The 17,747-nt window shown below is 34.0% G+C and overlaps 1 protein-coding gene across 3 annotated transcripts in view; it reads right to left on the bottom strand.

Moving 5' to 3' along the window:
• Positions 1 to 208: 208 nt before the first annotated feature.
• Positions 209 to 17,747, bottom strand: part of DYNC2H1 (dynein cytoplasmic 2 heavy chain 1) — a 380,304-nt gene continuing 362,765 nt past the window's right edge. For all 3 annotated transcript variants that reach the window (XM_055272928.2, XM_055272929.2, XM_055272930.2), the window contains 2 exons: positions 10,373 to 10,489; positions 209 to 734 (listed from right to left, as the gene is read on the bottom strand). In XM_055272928.2, coding sequence (XP_055128903.1) covers positions 576 to 734; positions 10,373 to 10,489 — 276 coding nt within the window. In that variant the 3' untranslated portion in view covers positions 209 to 575. The remainder of the gene's footprint in view (positions 735 to 10,372; positions 10,490 to 17,747) is intronic.

Raw genomic sequence — 17,747 nt, 5'->3', positions numbered from 1 at the left:
TTATCCTCCATTATTATGTCACCTGAATTATTCCTATTTGAATTACCTTAAGATATTAGTTATAAATATATAATTATGACAGTAATTATATATTTGTATATTATAATTAGCCTAGTATAATTATATTCATGTTGATACTTTTATACATTCATTATAACTATAATACATTCTTCAGCATGTAAAAAGAGTCATGGGAAGACTGAAAAAATTATGAATGCTCTTATATTTTATTAAATAGTTATGACACAAATGGCAGCCAAAATATTATTGATTAGTATACCACTTAAAATCTCTGACCTAAAACAAATTTTTGAGCCACTGAAAAAGCAAACTGCCTCACAGAAATATTTATTGTTATCAAAAGAACACTGTTTTAACAATAACTCCTTTATTACTTTAAAACATGCACAGTGCTGCTTTTAAACATTAAAATTTCAATGACATCAACAACATAAGGTAACTATATGTTAATATTTTGAACTAACATTTCAAATGTAGACTGACCACATGTTTGATTTAAAGCTTAAAGAATCAATGTTCCCTTTTGTGAAGACGGCTTTTGTTGTCATTAGATTCTACTGATTTTTTAGGAATAGAGCTGCTCCACACTGAATCCACTGGTCTTGGTTGCCCCCACATGGAACATCAATATTGGTAACCACACGATCCCTTTCAGCACTTGTGTAAACAGGCAAAGAGATGCACTCATCCGGAGAATATGGACCACACGCATCCTGTTTAAAAAATAACTTGTTTTAAAATACAGCAATACACTATTTGGAAACAGATTATTAGATAACCAAGGAAACAAACATATTAATATTATGAAATATTTCAAATTAATATGATAAAGCCCTATCATCCACCTGCAACAAAATGAAACACATGGCCTATCGTGTTTTATTTACAACCTCTCCCTCGCCCCAAATATTGGAGTATTTTGAACACTACCTTCCAATTACAAAATTTCACCTATAAATATTTACATATATATCTCTATGAATAAAATAGAACCAGGTAAGTATTATCACACAGTAGAAAATTACCAATAATTCCTTAATATCATCACACATCCATTATCTCCTGTTTTAAAGAGTTTTTCTGTTAGAATCATAATTTAAATAAAGCCTATGCTTTGCAGTTTGTTGAAATGTCTCCTAAGTCTCCTAAGTCTATAAGTTTTTCCTCCTCTTTTCCTAGCAATTTGTTTGCAGAAGAAACTATACCAAATAGTTTCCCACATTCTTTTTTGGGTTACATTCCCATGGTATCACGTTGGTCTGTCTGTTCCTTGTATTCCTATAAACTGGATCTAGAGGTGAGCTCAGACTCAATGTCTGGAAAATACCGCATAGGTGGTACTAGATGTTTCCATCAAGCAGCATATGTCTGGTTGTCTCTCTTTTTTGGCTATTAGAGGCCACTGATAATCATTTTTCATTCAAGATTACACAAGGGGTAATCTATCATTCCTTATTCCAAGCAGGAATATATTTATAAATAGAAACTTCCACTTATCAATTTTTTTGTTACCATGAGGTGCAGTTCATATAACAAAAACTAGATAAATGCCTATTTCTCTGTATGTGTTTTCAAAACAGTGAATGTTTCCTAGCACACTCCAAAGGTGATCAATGACCACCCCTTCTTTTTAAAAAATGGCATTATGAACTGGTGGATTTAAACATATGTGATGTGCTTTAATGCAATGCAATCGCTATTGCACTGGTGTTCAAATTGTCAGTCTTTGCTCAGGGGGAACTTTTTAAGTTGGCTCCTGAGTTTTGATACGTCCCCACTTGTCTCTTCAATAGTTTCACTACCTTTCTAGTATGACAAGTATTATTATACAAGCCCATCTTTTATATTTCCTGCCCTAGAAATTAGTCATTAATTTGATGATTGCTAGTTTCTTTCAAGAGAAATGGTATTAGAGACCATAATTTGGGTGCTAGGAATAATTGATCTTTTTTTTTCTTTTTGAGACGGAGTCTTGCTCTGTCGCCCAGGCTGGAGTGCAGTGGCACGATCTCGGCTCACTACAAGCTCTGCCTCCCAGGTTCATGCTATTCTCCTGCCTCAGCCTCTCAAGTAGCTGGGACTACAGGCACCCGCCACCACGCCTGGCCAATTTTTTGTATTTTTAGTAGAGACGGGGTTTCACCGTGTTAGCCAGGATGGTCTCCATCTCCTGACCTCGTGGTCCACGCACCTTGGCATCCCAAAGTGCTGGGATTACAGGCATGAGCCACTGCATCTGGCCAATTGATCATTTTAATTCTAGGATGTTTTAGTGACCGGAGCTTAGAAATCATGTATTTTTAAAAGAAAAACATCATAAGTTCATAATTGTATTTCCAATTCAAATATAGGATTAGCATTTTTACTGAATTTATATGATTTTATTCAATTAATTATTACTTTGCAGAGTTGGAATGGAACTTAAGAGGCAAGCTAGACCCATTTTAAAATATTACAAAAGTGACAAATCAGAAGCCCACAGAGAATTTACCCATGGTAGCCTAGTTAGTTAGGAAGTGGCAAAGTTGTCACAGATATTACAGTTGACAAAACACTCTAGTATATGAATGTTAGCAACTAATGTCTCTTATTCTGTTACTTTTCAAAATAGAACACAATAGCGTTTATGGAAATAAATTATTTTCAGGCTCTGGGCTCCTCACCCTGTAGAGGTTACTCTCTGAACATCAGTTTCCCTATTAGAGAAAGACAAATGACACTTGCCTACCTTACAGGATGTAGAAAGAATCAGATGTCATATTAAAGAGCTCCAGATATAAGTATTATTTATCCCACATATCTCTAATTCTTTGGACTGCCTTTTCCTTATTCCCTACTAATTCTCAAATCGACTAGAAAAAATCAGCTTTTTGGCAGCTACCACATCTCTGAAATGGTGTTATGATAGAAATAAAATAATTTTCTTTCATAAAAAATTAAGACATTCTACTTTTAAGCCTAAGTGGGCATTATATGAACTTTATATTATCTTTTCCAATCCTGCTCCTCTCTGTCTCTCTCCCCCCACCGCCCACACACATACCCACACACCAACAACGGTTCTGACTCTTCTGGCCCTTGATATAAATCAGTATGTCCCCTGAAAAATTATTCATTCCTAACATTCTTAAATCTTAACCTGATTTACATATAACAAGACATATTCTCTAGGTAGAATCATTCCCAAATAGATAAAAATACCATCTGTCCTAAATTTTTCTAATTATCTGTTTGAACTGATGATCTTGTCAGTTATTCAGCCATTCATTTAACAGCATTTTATATGCTAATATTGTGCCTAGGATTGTAAAGGCTAAGCATTTCAGTACATAGACAAATAGAGAAAATAATCGCCTTTGAATTTTTACTTTAGGAAACAAAATACACACATATCAAATATCTAGAATATAAGTTTTGGGAAAATATATACTTTAGAAAATCAAAATAAAGAAAATGCTACTCTGGGATACGTTAACCTAGCAGTGATTCATGGAGAGAGTAAATCCTTAGTTGAACTTCAGAAAAAAAAATGTGGGATTTGGAATAAAGAGAATTTTCAAGTTTTATCAGTCACCGACTAATCTCTTTCCTCTTGTTCAATTCTGCTTAGATGGCAAAGCTTTAGGAATAAAAAACTGTAATTGTCATGACTCCTTAGCCAATCTTAAAAGGTAAAGCCTAGTGCAAGCATTCCTTTACATTCTTTGGCAAAGAGCAGACAAAAGTCATATTTGTTAGACTGGAGTGATCTGAATCTATGATTGCCTATTTTTAATCCTGGGAAAGGTCTTAAATTATCTTTTTCTGACACCTGATATTTGCTTTGTTTTCCATTACTTCTATGATCAAAACTGAAATAGAAACATCACAATGAAATGTTTTACGATGTTATTCCTTTCTACTCAGGAGATTTCTCTATATCTATATCGATGTAAAGACTATTTCTCTTTAAATTAGGAACTTAATAATGCTGATTATTATCAACTTAAAGTTGATTTTTTGCATATTCACTAACAGTTTACTAGTTTTTGTATATATTTCCGAATTCTTCCAAACCTTTTAGTTGTAGGCTTTGTTTGTCTTACAGCCAGGATACAAATCTTAAAACCTACAGTGTTTTAAAGCAAAGCAATACAGTGGCTTCTTGATATTTTGTCACTTCTCAAAATCTCTTACGTGGTAAATGTTACTTCTGTAAAAAAGCTAAATACACTTGCTCTTAAGTCTCCAATAAATAAATGCTCACAGTAGAAGCAGGGACAAGTATTTTTGGCATTCTCACTATTATATTAGCACAATGTTTTGTGTATATAGAAGTTCTTTGAATACTCCTTAACTGAATTAAATTATTATGACCCAATTCCCTCTTTAATATGTTTAACAGGCAAAACATAAGACACTGTTGGGCTGAAGTATTTGGATGAAACTAAAATTTTAACAACTATGCACAAACACCCTGTGTTCAATTAATGCAGAAAAGGAGATATATTAGGAAGACTTCAAATAATTCACATTATATTTCCTCCAAAGTTTTGTGCAATTACAATAATTCAAAATCTATAAATTGTGATTGATTACTCTAAAATGGTTGATGTGTTCATAAACCATATCTTTATTAAAACAAACTGGTCCAGTTAGTTCTGTTCAATAACGAGGCTAAAATTTGAAATTTTATACTCATTTGAATCAATTAGCTTTTCATAAGTAAAAATTGTTTTATGTGAATAAACATCTTGCATAATTTTTCTGCTTTCCTAAAGTGTCCAAGAAAAGCCTGAATGTCTCACAACAAAATTTGCCCATGCCTTGGGCAAAATGACTTAAAAACATACATTCTACAAATAGCAAGCAATACAGTACTGTTTGAAAGAAGACAATGCAATTTTCAAAGGCAAAATTGTGACTCAGTAGTCCCCTCTTATTCGTGGGGAATATATTCCAAGCACCCAATGGATGCCTGAAACCGTGGATGGTGCCAAACCCTATATATACTATGTTTCTTCCTGAACATACATATCTAGGATAAGGTTTAATTTATACATTAGGTATAGTAAGATATTAACACAAATAATAGAATAATTATAACAATATACCGTAATAATAAAGTTGTGTGAATATGGTCTCTCTATCTCAAAATACCTATTGTACTATATTCATTTATTTGCTGACTGTGGGTAACTGAAATTACAGATACAGAGGGACTACCATATTAGGTACCACTTAGTTTCCAAACCAAAGAAAGCAAGGAAAAACAAAACCAAACAATGAAAACAAAATTATTAGGTTACTCATATTAGCTATTTGGCCAATTTCAATTCAACTTCATAACAAAACACATATGAAGACAAAACAAAATATATTCATCAGTCTATGCACAGTCCAACTTATTTTAACACATGCTTTCTGAATGTTTATAATCAAGTCAATGAACAGTTCTTTTTTAGAAGAGGAAATGATAGAAAGTCGGAGTTCTAATGTATGTACAAGTAGCACAATTTAGTGATGCAATTCTGGGAAAAAAAAATCTCAAAATAGGAAACAAAACAGCTTGCCACCAATGAATACTCTGACTTTGTTTTGTTAAGAATGTCTAGCTAGGTTTCAAAATGTATATTGGTAAAGACATACTTCCCTGATTTTTCAATAATATAGTGATAACATCATTACTTTCATAATAAGTCCCTGAAGAAAAAAAATCACATACAAAATATGTTAGTCAAATATTTGTTATTTTCAAACCAGAGTGTATAGAAGGCAGAACTTTCAAGACATATCTTCTGATATATGTGATATGTTAACATCTATGCAAAATATAAAGTAATGATTGTTTTCCTGAGTAGTTTGTGTAAATACTTTATAGTTCTATTTTCTCTGAGAATAAATTTTTTTCTGAAGCTGAATTGTCAATTGTGCCTATCAGAAGATCCAGCCTCATGGGTTCAGGCTGGCTCAGGACTACTTTGTTACTGTGGGGCTGATAAACTCTAAGGAGCATTATTTATAGGAAGATAGAACAAAGGCAAACTGACTCCCTGTGGAATGCCAGAAGGGCATCGCTGAGACTGGTCTTCATCATAAAGCAGTGTTGACCAAATCATACTATGTGGAATATTCGATCCTGATGGAGCATAGGGTGTAGGTGCATGAGAAGGTTGTGTGGTAAGTGATCTTTGGGACTTCTCAGAGCTGTTAACATAAGACTTTCCAAGGAAGGGAATATTGTGTTTATTAAGTTTGTTTACTGAATCATTTTTCATAGAGAATTATTATGAAATGATATAAACATGTAAAGAAATGCACTGGAAAAAGCTAATACTCTCTGGGTAAAATCCTCTAGCTATATCTTAATTTGAACCAATATTAATTTTACCAAAGACAGTGCACTGAGCTGGAACTGGAGTAACTCTAAGAATCTGTATCATGGAGCCACTGCACTCCAGCAGGAGACAGAGTGAGACTCTGTCTCAAAAAAAAAAAAAAAAAAAAAAAAAAAAAAAAATCTGTTTCATGAATGAATAAATAGTGTGAATGTCAGTTATATTATCTTAGCACATAGATAATGGTGTGAATGTCAGTTATATTATCTTAGTACACAGATAATGGTAAACAGAAATACTAGAAAAATATTTCACCAGCATTTTATTTATTTTCATTTTTCCTTGAATTCATCATTCCAATCTTGTTAATTCACAAAGTACGCTGCATTTCAAATAGAGGCAATGATAGAGCTTCCTCTTTATGCCCCAATAGAAGTCTTAGAATTTGTTGATGATACCCTTTTTTAAGTATCACCACATACTGAAACAATGTTGAAGTTCTTCAATCTTTTGCAACCTAAAATGTTCTTTGAAAAATGGAAGTGCAGCCTAACTCAAAGCAATGTTGTGCAAATGACTGGGTTAGTGGGCAAGTTTCTGTTGAAATGAAGCTCCTCAGGGATACTGGGTGTCAGATAATATTGTGAAAATAATTTGTGAAATAACCTCCTTCTGGTCTAAAAAAAAGTTTAGTTACCAAAGTTCTGAATATAATAATATAATAATACATAATCTTTTAAACCTCCATTTTCTACTTTAAAATGGAGATTACAATTCCTATTTCAAAAATTTTTTAAAAGCTTAATATCTTGTATTTGAAACAGCTTGCATAGTGCTTGGTATGTAATCAGTGCAAATAAATGTTCACTATGATTGTCTGGACACTAATGCTACCATTGTGGAACTCATAAGTCATTTAACTTACCTGATTCTCAGTCTTTTCATCAGAAAAATAGAAAATTTGCTGTACCAAACCCATACGATTGTTAATGAGATGCAGGTATAATTGTATCTCACAGTGTGCCAATCTATTATCCACCCACTCACTGCTAGATTGATTTTCTAAAACTACAAATCTGATCTTACCATACGCCTGTTCTCAATTCTTTAAAAATTTTTTTTTAAATTTTTTTAGTTAATAAAGATGGGGTCTTGCTATGTTGCCCAAGCCAGGCTCTAACTCCTGGGCTCAAGTGATTCTCCTGCCTTGGCCTCCCAAAGTGTTGGGATTACAGGTGTGAGCCACCATGCCTGGCCCTGTTCTAAATTCTTGATGGCTTCCTACTGACCATAAGGTGGTCTAAACTCTGGCATGGCTACTCAGCTTATCATACTTGGTCTTGGCCTTCCTTTCTGGCCGCATACCCCACCATTCTTCCATATGAACTATACGCTCCGGATGTACAATACTTGCAGTTCCCAGATATCCTAAGCTCTTTTCTGTCTGCATATATTTACATATGCTGCTACTTCTGTCTGGAATGCCTTGCTACCCTATCTTTTTTGAATTTGTCCTTAAACTGTTATTACTAAAGTTCAAGTAACAGTTCAAGAGAAGCTGCCACCTCTCTCAGCGAGGTCATCTGACTTTCCCTCATTGTTCACACATGGTAGAGTTGAAGCCTCCCTCATCTGTCAAAGCACTTTATATAAACCTCTCTAATTTCACTAATGATTCTGAACTGTAGTAGTCTCTTTGCTTATTTGCTCCCCCAGTTGGTGGAAGACTCTGCAGGAGAAATCTGTTTATCTTTGTAACCCCAGGGTTCAGCATAACATCTGGTATATAAAAACTCAACAATAACTTAATAATGAGTGAAAGTACTGGTAAACTAAAAAGTACCATATGAAATAAGATAAAACATTATAGCATTATAAAAGTTTAAATTATTGACAATAGGATAAATTTGACTTACCATGTATGAAGCACTGTGCTAGGTACTTTACACACACAAACATATTTAATCCTCAACATGATCCTACAGAAACATTATTATGTCCATTTTCAAATGAGGAAACTGGCTCAGTGAAGTTAGGTACCTTGCCTAAATCACCTAATTCATAAGCTTGGGAACTTGGACTACAATTTAGGTCTGCTGAACTAGAGAATTTTGTGTTCTGAAACACTTAGCAGTAGATCTCATGTTCTTTCCTTCTTAGCTGATATGGGACAGACATTCTGAAAGTAGTATGATCATAGGAAAAGGAGGAGGCTCACTGTAAAGAAAGAAGGGGAAAAAGGAGGTGGGGAAGCACTAACAAATTCTTCCATTACATGTCATGTACAAGTGCAAAAGCCCAAGAGAAAATCTTACAGAAAAAGAGTAAAAAGTTCATATTACCTTTTAGTCATCTCTTCTATAGGATAAATGCTCAATTCATTTTACCTCTCTTTATATGAGCTATTTTTCCGATTAAATTAGCTTTTTATTCCAATCCTGACTTTTTAGAAGTATGACAAATAAAACTGGATAGAAAGAATACACAAAGTAAAATACTGCCAAGCTATCAATTCCTAGTCTTGTAAAGTCACATCACTTTTCATACGACCCAGTAACAGACTGGCTTTGTCCATGACAGCACTGCATTCCTGATTTGCATTCAGTACGTGGGTATTGCTCCAGGTCATTTTCTCCTATATTTATTCTTAGTTGCTCTTCAAGCTCTATTTTTATTGTTTGGATTTTCCCTCAAGTGAACCTGTTTATACTTGCCCCACTTTTTTTTTCTCCTCCTCATGATCATTATATGGATTTTATTTCCCAGAGAATTAGTAGTTTATATAATTTAAATTCATTGGAATTTATCTCTGCCATCCTAAACAATTTCGTATGTTATATTCACAACCCTTGATAAATTCCAACCTTAACTTTTGTATATAAGTTTCAATTTGATTTACACACCTAGGATAAAAATGTGTCATTAATAATTTACCAAATTTTTGTAGAAAATTTTCATAGGAGTTAACAGCAAGATTGAAGTAAACATTGATTCTTTCAATCTCTTCTCTCTCCTTTATCTCATAGTCACTCTAATTTTGGAGAAAATGAAGCTGATATGGGAGAAAAATAGGGAATTTAGACAGAAACGTATGCTCTTTTAGGTCAGAGGATACTCTTACAGCTGTCTTGGCAATGTTGCTAACTGCTATCGCTTTTTAAGATTTTCCTTAAATAAATACTCTGGTGCATTTGATTTTTATTTTATAAGGAAAATGACAATAAGTGGAAAATTCAATGCATTATTTCCCAATGAGAAAGCTCATTTTTCTTGTAGTAAGCAATACATGAAATAGTTTTGTTGCTTAGATACAGAATCAGAACTTTAAAGTTTATTTACATGTAGTCATATATGCGTTCTTAAACTTTATTAAGAAAAAGTTATGTGCTTCTTTACAACTATGTCCTATTTTAAGGACATGTATACCCCAAGTTCTACTGTTGAAAGTTTTTTCAATAACGGTTTTGAAAGGAAAAAAGTTAACTAAGTAAGTCTTTAAGATTGTTTTCTTCATCCACCTATCAGCTGCATAATGACATTGTGTGATACAAACCCATACATCTATTAACACCTGAATTCTATCACTTTCTGTGTAGCTAACTACGAGAAGTCATTTAACCTGCATGAGCACATTTCCTCATTTGAAAGTGGGAATAATAATATCTGCCTTGCATGGCTGCTCTGAGGAGGATTTTAGGTAAAGCATATAAAGTACCTAGCACACATTGCTGAAAATAAGAGGAATGAAACACGTGGTAGTTCTTATTATCATTAAAGGCTTTTTTATTACCAGGCTATAAACTCTCTAGAAATTAATACTATGTTATTCTTTCTATAACAAAATCAAGGTTTTCAAATGTCTTGTACATCTTAAACATGATAAAGGATAAAATACTTTGGCTGCAAATGTGTTCAAATGCAGGTGAGATTAGAAAGCAAACAAAAATACACAGGCCAAGAATGTCTTCTTGAAAAGATAAAATCTAAGAGTGAACTGATACAATTAAAACTTGTGCTTGTTAAAAATATATTACCTGTGGAATCCAGCCCATAAAACAAGGGAGCACTGATGACACGCTAGGAGAATCAAGCTGATTTTCAGAAAGTTGACTTCCATCAAAACTACATCCTTCTAGTAACAAGCCACTGATCTGCCACGGAAACAAATAAGTCATGAAAATATGCATTAAAGTCTCAAATGTCAGAGGTTACTCTATCCTAAGAGCAATGCTTTCCATTGTGTTCACCGATTCCAAATATATGAAAACAAAGATTATGGTACTTTGAGAATAAAATCAGTAAGGCCTGGACCAGTGTTCACTGTCAACTTCTTTGAGACTGATTTCTCATTTTTAGCAAATATATTTTTAAAATTACTTATAAATCTCATCTGTTATACAACTGCAGGTGTCTTGACATTAGTGTAATAGAATTACAGTGGCAAAAGCCAAAAAGTTATTCTTTCTCCATGAGGGAAGGGAGAAAAGCATAATTAGAGAACAAACATTGTATTCCCAACCTGGAATTCTGACACATTTTAAGGAACAGAATAAAGTTCAGAAAGTGTAATGAAAAAAACTGACATGCAATATGAATATGAAAGAAGAATTAAAGAGAAGAAAGAATTCATGTCTTTAAGGTAACCTTGGGGTAAATATAAGAAATTCTGAAAATGAAAACACAGTTCTTCTGGTATTATTAGCTTCATATTTCTTCTTTGAAACTCTTCATTCTTTTAGTTTCTGCAGTTAATCTAGCCTGACTATCTAAAGGTAACAAATGTAGAGTCAGTATTTGGCATTTATAGCTCTTCTGGCACTTTGCCTTAAGAGCCACATTTATATTATCATAATTTGAACTTGGTACAAAATATAAACAAACTTAAAATATATAGTGCCGGCCGGGCGCGGTGGCTCACGCCTGTAATCCCAGCACTTTGGAAGGCTGAGGCAGGCGGATCACAAGGTCAGGAAATCAAGACCATCCTGGCTAACATGGTGAAACCCCGTCTGTACTAAAAATACAAAAAATTAGCTGGGCGTGGTGGCGGGCACCGATAGTCCCAGCTACTCTGGAGGCTGAGGCAGGAGAATGGCGTGAATCCAGGAGGCGGAGCTTGCAGTGAGCCGAGACAGCGCCACTGCACTCCAGCCTGGGCGACAGAGCGAGCCTCCGCCTCAAAAAAAAAAAAAAAAAAGTGCCTTCAAATTTTAACATATTAAATGAAACAACCATAGAATTTAGAATGAAGGGAACACTAAATTGGAAGAGTTAAGATAATTTTCAGCAACATACAGTCAGGGAATGGTTTAGGTGCTAGGAGAGAATCCCTTAACGAATAGTTTTGAATGATTTCATTACTTGAATTTTACAGTTAAGGTTGCTGTTGCAAGGAAATGATACGTAACTTTATTGTTAGTAAAAGAGCTGGGATGATAATATAATTATTTAATACTTAAATACTCTATTATACCACTAATGTGATATACAGGTCACTTGAAGAGTTTCAAAAATATTCTGGCCTGAATTTAGTTTTGTCTGTATCTATAAACAATAAATAGTATTGTTTTTCATGTTTCCAATCTCTGTGTAAAGGGTAACATGCAACCTACTCTTTTCCTTCATTATTGGTTTTAAGGTGCATCCATTTTGTTCTTTCATTTCCAACAGCTGCACATTTCATTTTGTTAATATACAACAATTTATCCATTTTTCTGCTGGTGAATATTTTCAACTGTTTACCATTATTAAAAAAACACCACAATAACCATGCTGTGTACTTCCTTATACACATTTGCATGAATTTCTCTAGACAGATTAAATTACTAGGTTGAAGAGTGTGGTCAATCTCAATTTTACCTAATATTGGCAAATTATTCCCCAAAGTAACTCTATTACTCTATACTCTTGTCACATGTAAGAATTTACATTATGCTACAATCTTGCCAATACTTGGTCTGTTGGGACTTAAAAATTCTGCCGATCTGATAAGCATGAAATGGAATCAAATTTTGGTCTTAATTTCATTTCCTAGTTACTAGTAAGAACAAGTACTTTTCCTTATGTGTATTAGCCATGCAGGTTTCCTCTTCATGTAAGTTGCCTGTGAAAATCTTTTGCCCACCTCCACCTTTTCCTTAGTATGGACATTTTCTTTAAAAGATTCATCTATAAACATCCTTTATCTGTTTTGAGTACTAATCCTTTGTCAGTTATACAAGATACTAATATCTTTTCCTAGTCTGTGGCCTGTGTTTTCACTTTTTTTTTTCCCTAAGATTTATTAGTTTTCTGAGACAATGCGTTTAATCATTTAAAAACATTTTATAGTAATATGTGACCTATAGAAATACTTTTGTTATTGCAGTGAGATGGAAGATTTTCGAGGTATAGCAGAAGAATCATTTCCAAGCTTTCTTACCAATTCATTATTTGGTAACAGTGGGATTTTGGAAAATGTCACTCTTTCTTCAAATCTTGGCTTGCCTGTTGCTGTTTCCACACTTGCTAGGAATAGATCCAGCACTGATAACAGGTAAGATTTGTTTGAGCAGATTTTTTTCCAGGTCCATAAAGCCTATAGCATGCTGATATTTATGTTCTGTTTCTCAGTCAAGCTTGAGCTTTTTGTTTTATCTATGAGGAAGATGGCCACATATGTGAAATGAATATAGAAAAGACAGAATTTACTGTCTCTTTCCCCATTGCATTGCCTTTTCAGTGGGTAGGTTTGGGTGTTTTCACTTTCTATGGTATCTTTAATTTCAGGGTAGCAAATTTATCAGCTTTTTCCTTTAAGACTTTTACTTCTTTTGTGTCTAAAGAAATCCTGAGTAGATATTTTCCTGTATGTTGTTTCTAAAAGTCTTCTCTTTCAAACAGTTTTATTTCTGTAACTTTTTAAACCTTCAGAGTCAATTTTTATTTGTAATATAAAGTATGGATCAAATTTTATTATTTTCTAAATGAATGAGCAATTGTTTCAGAATTATTTATCAAATAGTCCTTCCACGCCCCTAATTTGTAACCAACCCCACTTTTGACATGTGTCAAGTTTCCATACTGGCATAAGTTTGTTTCTGGACTTTCTTTTGTGTTACATTAGTCTGTCTTACCCTAAACCAGCACCATACTGTCTCAACTGCCATTGCTTAATAATGATAATAATAATGTGACACAGTGCAAGATATGGTCAAACATTCCTCTCCTCCTAATCTGCACCCCTTTGCCAAGTAAGCTTGGCTGCTGCTTCCATCAGGACGTGGAGTTTCTTTTCTACCCTTTGAACTTGGGCTGGCCTTTTAAGTTGCTTTGACCAATAGAATGTGGTAGAAGGACTTTAAGCAACTTCTGAAACTAGGCTTTAAAAGGCTCTGCCTTCTAGAAATGCTGCACTGAAACCACCATATAAGGAAGCTCTCCTAGTCTACTAGAGTATGAGAGGGCATGTGGAGGACTGAGGTACCTCAGTATGAGGTACCTACAGTACCAGAGGGCATGTGAAGGACTAAGCTAGCACCAGTTGCCATATATATGAATGAGACCAGCATGGACCTTCCCTTCTAACTGATGTAGCCGAATGCAGATGCAGTGTGGGTCTGAGTAAATCAGCAAAGGATCTACTAGGCAACCCACAGAATTGTGAGAAAATAATAAATTGGTATTCTAAGCCACTAAGTTTTGAGCTAGTTTGAGCAAATGCTAACTCAAACTCGTGCCACAGATTAAAAAAAAACAAAACACATTTTGGGATATTGGTTGAAATTGCATTAAATTTTAAAATTTGATTTTGGAAAGTCTGACATTTTTAAAGTATTTACTCTTGTGATATGTAAAGAGGACATTTTCACCATTAAGTTCTTCTTTCGTGTATTTTTCCACTTCTCAAATTATCTGTGTGATCATGACTTAAATGTACATCTTTAAGTAACATTTAACTGGATTTTATTTTTTCCCCAGTCTGATAATCTCTCTTTCTTAATTGGTAGGATTAATATGTTTACAATAGTCATATATTTGGTATTATTCCTATTTTATATTTTTTCTCTTTACCTTTTTTGCTTGCTTTTTCTCCTTTTCTGCTATGGATTGTATATCTATTTTAGTGTTTTACCATCTACTTTTAAATGCATAATTAAGTGTAAAACTTTCTAATAAATTCTTAAAGTATTCAGTACTGAACATAGTATGAATTTTAACACATTATATCTAATTGAATTATTGCTGTTTAGATTTTCAGCTTAAGCATAACATATTTTACAGTCAATATTTAAGTTACTTAAATTTAAGTTATATTACACACAAATTATTTTGTTAATTTGAAGTTACTCCTTCATGTATCTGTTCAAGGAAACTAAAATAGTTAACTTTTTTGTCAGACTTTTAGAAACAACATACAGGAAAATATCTACTCAGGATTTCTTTAGACACAAACCACTATTGTTTTAGGTGTTCATTACTTTCTCTCTGGCTTTATTTTTTGCAGAAGTACATGTTTCAATATTGCTTTTATTGAGCTGTATGTGAGTGGTGAATTCTTGTGGTCTTGGGTTCCTAAAGTCTTTTTATTGCTTTCATTATTGAATATTTTAGATGGCAATAAAGTTTGAGTTTAACAATTATTTTTCCTCATCAATTTGAATATATTATTTTACAGTCTTCTGACATCTAGTGTTGTGAATGAGAAGTCCGCTGTCAACATGGTGATTATTTTGGTAGAAAATCTGATGTTTTATCTGGTAACTTTGAAGATTTTACTCTTTAATCTGGATATTGACTAGCTTTGCTATAGTATGATTAGGTGTGAACCTGACTTTACTTTTGTTTATTATTTTTGGTACTTTGCAGATGCTTTTCATCCCAGAACTCATCATTCTCCAATTCTGGAAAATTCCTGAATTAGTTTTTCAAATTTCACTTCTCTGTCATTCTGTTTTATACTTCTAGAAATCCTTTTAGAAATAGGATGGAGTATCTGAAACTACTCTCTTTGTCTCATAACATAACCAATTTATCATGTCTTCTTCAATCATATCTAATGTATAGTTTGTCTATCAATTTTTTCATTTAAAGACTACATTTTTCATTTCTGACATTACTTTGAACTATAACTGTATTATCTTTCCCTGTTTCTCCTCCAGAAGTTCTTGTTATTTTGTACTGGAAGTTACTCCTTCATGTATCTGTTCAAGGAAACTAAAATAGTTAACTTTTTTGTCAGATTTTTCTATAAAATTAACAACAAACTAATTGACTAGCTGTTTCATCTGGTGATTTTGTTAGTTTTCTTTTTTGGATTAGATTTTTTTTCCCATTTACTTTGGAGTTTGGATTCTAGGTTCATCTTGAGCAGTATTTTCCCTCCACAGACCTCTGTACTGTCCCTTCCATATCTACATACATACAATATTTATAATGCCAGTTTGGGGGTTCTGTTCTGGCGATGTTGGGATACTGCAGATCTCGTGGATAGGTAGTGAGATTTAGCATCTAAGGAGTCAGGCTATTTCTTTGTCTTTCAGCTTTCTTAAGCCTACAGATTTCTATAATGCCATAAACTCAATCAGTGATTGTGCAACAGCTTTATTTTGTTTGTTTGTTTGGTTATTTGAGGCAGGATCTCACTCCCATTGCCCAGGCTGGAATACAGTGGCATGATCATGGCTCACCGCAGCCTTGATCTCCTGGGCTCAGGTGATTCTCCCACCTCAGCCTCTTGAGTAGCTGGGATGACAGGCATGCACCACTAGGCCTGGCTAATTTTTTGTATTTGTAGTAGAAACAGGTTGCTCAGGCTGGTCTTAAACACCTGGGCTCAAGCGATCCGCTTGCCTCGGCCTCCCAAAATGCTGGGATTACAGGCATGAGCCACTGCTCCAGGCCTGCAACAGCTTTATTCAGTCTCCTTTTGTTGGGGAGATGGAGAGCCTAACCTCAGAACTGGATTCGACAAGCAACAAGCCTGGTTATAGTCCTATGCAACATTTAGCACTGCTAATTCCTTTTACTCTAAAAAAGCCATGCTCCATTGCTTCCTAATTCTGGACTTATAGCTCAATCTATCTGTATTTCCGGCCCTACTTCTAATTTTATTTTCTGTCCTGTTTCTGACACAACATAATACTTATCTTGTATTTCAAGCCAGCTAAGGTTTGTGATTTCCTTTTTTTATATTTGACCCCACCCTGTAATAAACAGTGGTAATAAATGAAAGGTGGAACCTGATTTAGATATAAAAAGACTTAAGGCACATCACCAAATGCAATGTTAGCATTTCATTTCATTATTTTGACCCTGATTCAAACAAACCATTGGAAAGAGTTCTTTTGGAGACTGGTCAGTATTGTTTTGGACTGAATATTAAATGATTCCAAGGAATTTTAATTTTGATATATGTGATAATACATTATATTTAAGAAAAAACATATTTTTAAAGAAACACATTCAGAACCATAGAGGGGTAAAATAAATGATGTGTTTTAGCAAGAAAAAAGAGAAAAAGGGGGAATGTTTCTAAATCTTAAAACCTTGGAATATGCAGACTCATTTTACTACTCTTCTGTATTTGTTTAAAATGTTTAATAGAAAGTATTAAACATTATTGAAAAAAAAAAAACCTTGAAGACCACAGAATGTTTACGTTTTCCTAGGGAATTGACTGTTCCATGCAGAGCTACAATATAGTACCCGTATGTGCTCAGCAGCCATATGTAGTTACTGTATATACTATACCACATATGGCTACTGAGCACTTGAAGTGTTGCTAGGGCAATCTTCTCTCAGCCTTGGAGGAAGATGTAACATGGAGGCTGAACAGGAGCTTGATTTATGTATTTTGCAATATCAAGTTTTCAAGTACTATTATGGCAGGAATTTTAGAGGGCCATGTTCAGGAACTGAAAATCAATACATAAGCATGTTCTCTCAAGTAGTTCTAGAGGGTTTAAGATATTGATTGGTTTGGAGAACTACAGCCTCACTGTTTAATTCAGTCTATGGTGATAGAGATTTAAAAAAAACTAATAAAATTATAGTGATAGTAAAATTCAAGTATAATTCAAATCCAAAGTTCTCCTATTGAAACAATCCCCTCTGTTGAAAAACATAATTAAAAGGAGCCTAAATGGACAAATGAACTTACTAATTTTGCCAAGTGCTAACAGTGAAGGCCTTACAAAGACTTCTTCCCTGACAACATTACTGGAAACTGCAGGTGAGAAAGTTAGAAAATGTGCTTTTATAGCTCACATGAATGGACCAGAGAGAGGAAAAGTTCTGTCGAATTATCTTAAATCTCGTATGTAGAGATGGCTTTTAAAATTAAAATTGTAGCCGGGCGCGGTGGCTCACGCTTGTAATCCCAGCACTTTGGGAGGCCGAGGCGGGCGGATCACGAGGTCAGGAGATCGA

The sequence above is a fragment of the Symphalangus syndactylus genome, chromosome 3, assembly GCF_028878055.3.
Source record: "Symphalangus syndactylus isolate Jambi chromosome 3, NHGRI_mSymSyn1-v2.1_pri, whole genome shotgun sequence".
NCBI lineage: Eukaryota > Metazoa > Chordata > Mammalia > Primates > Hylobatidae > Symphalangus > Symphalangus syndactylus.
Note: the sequence above shows the minus strand (reverse complement) of the source record. Positions and strands in the feature narration are given on the sequence as shown.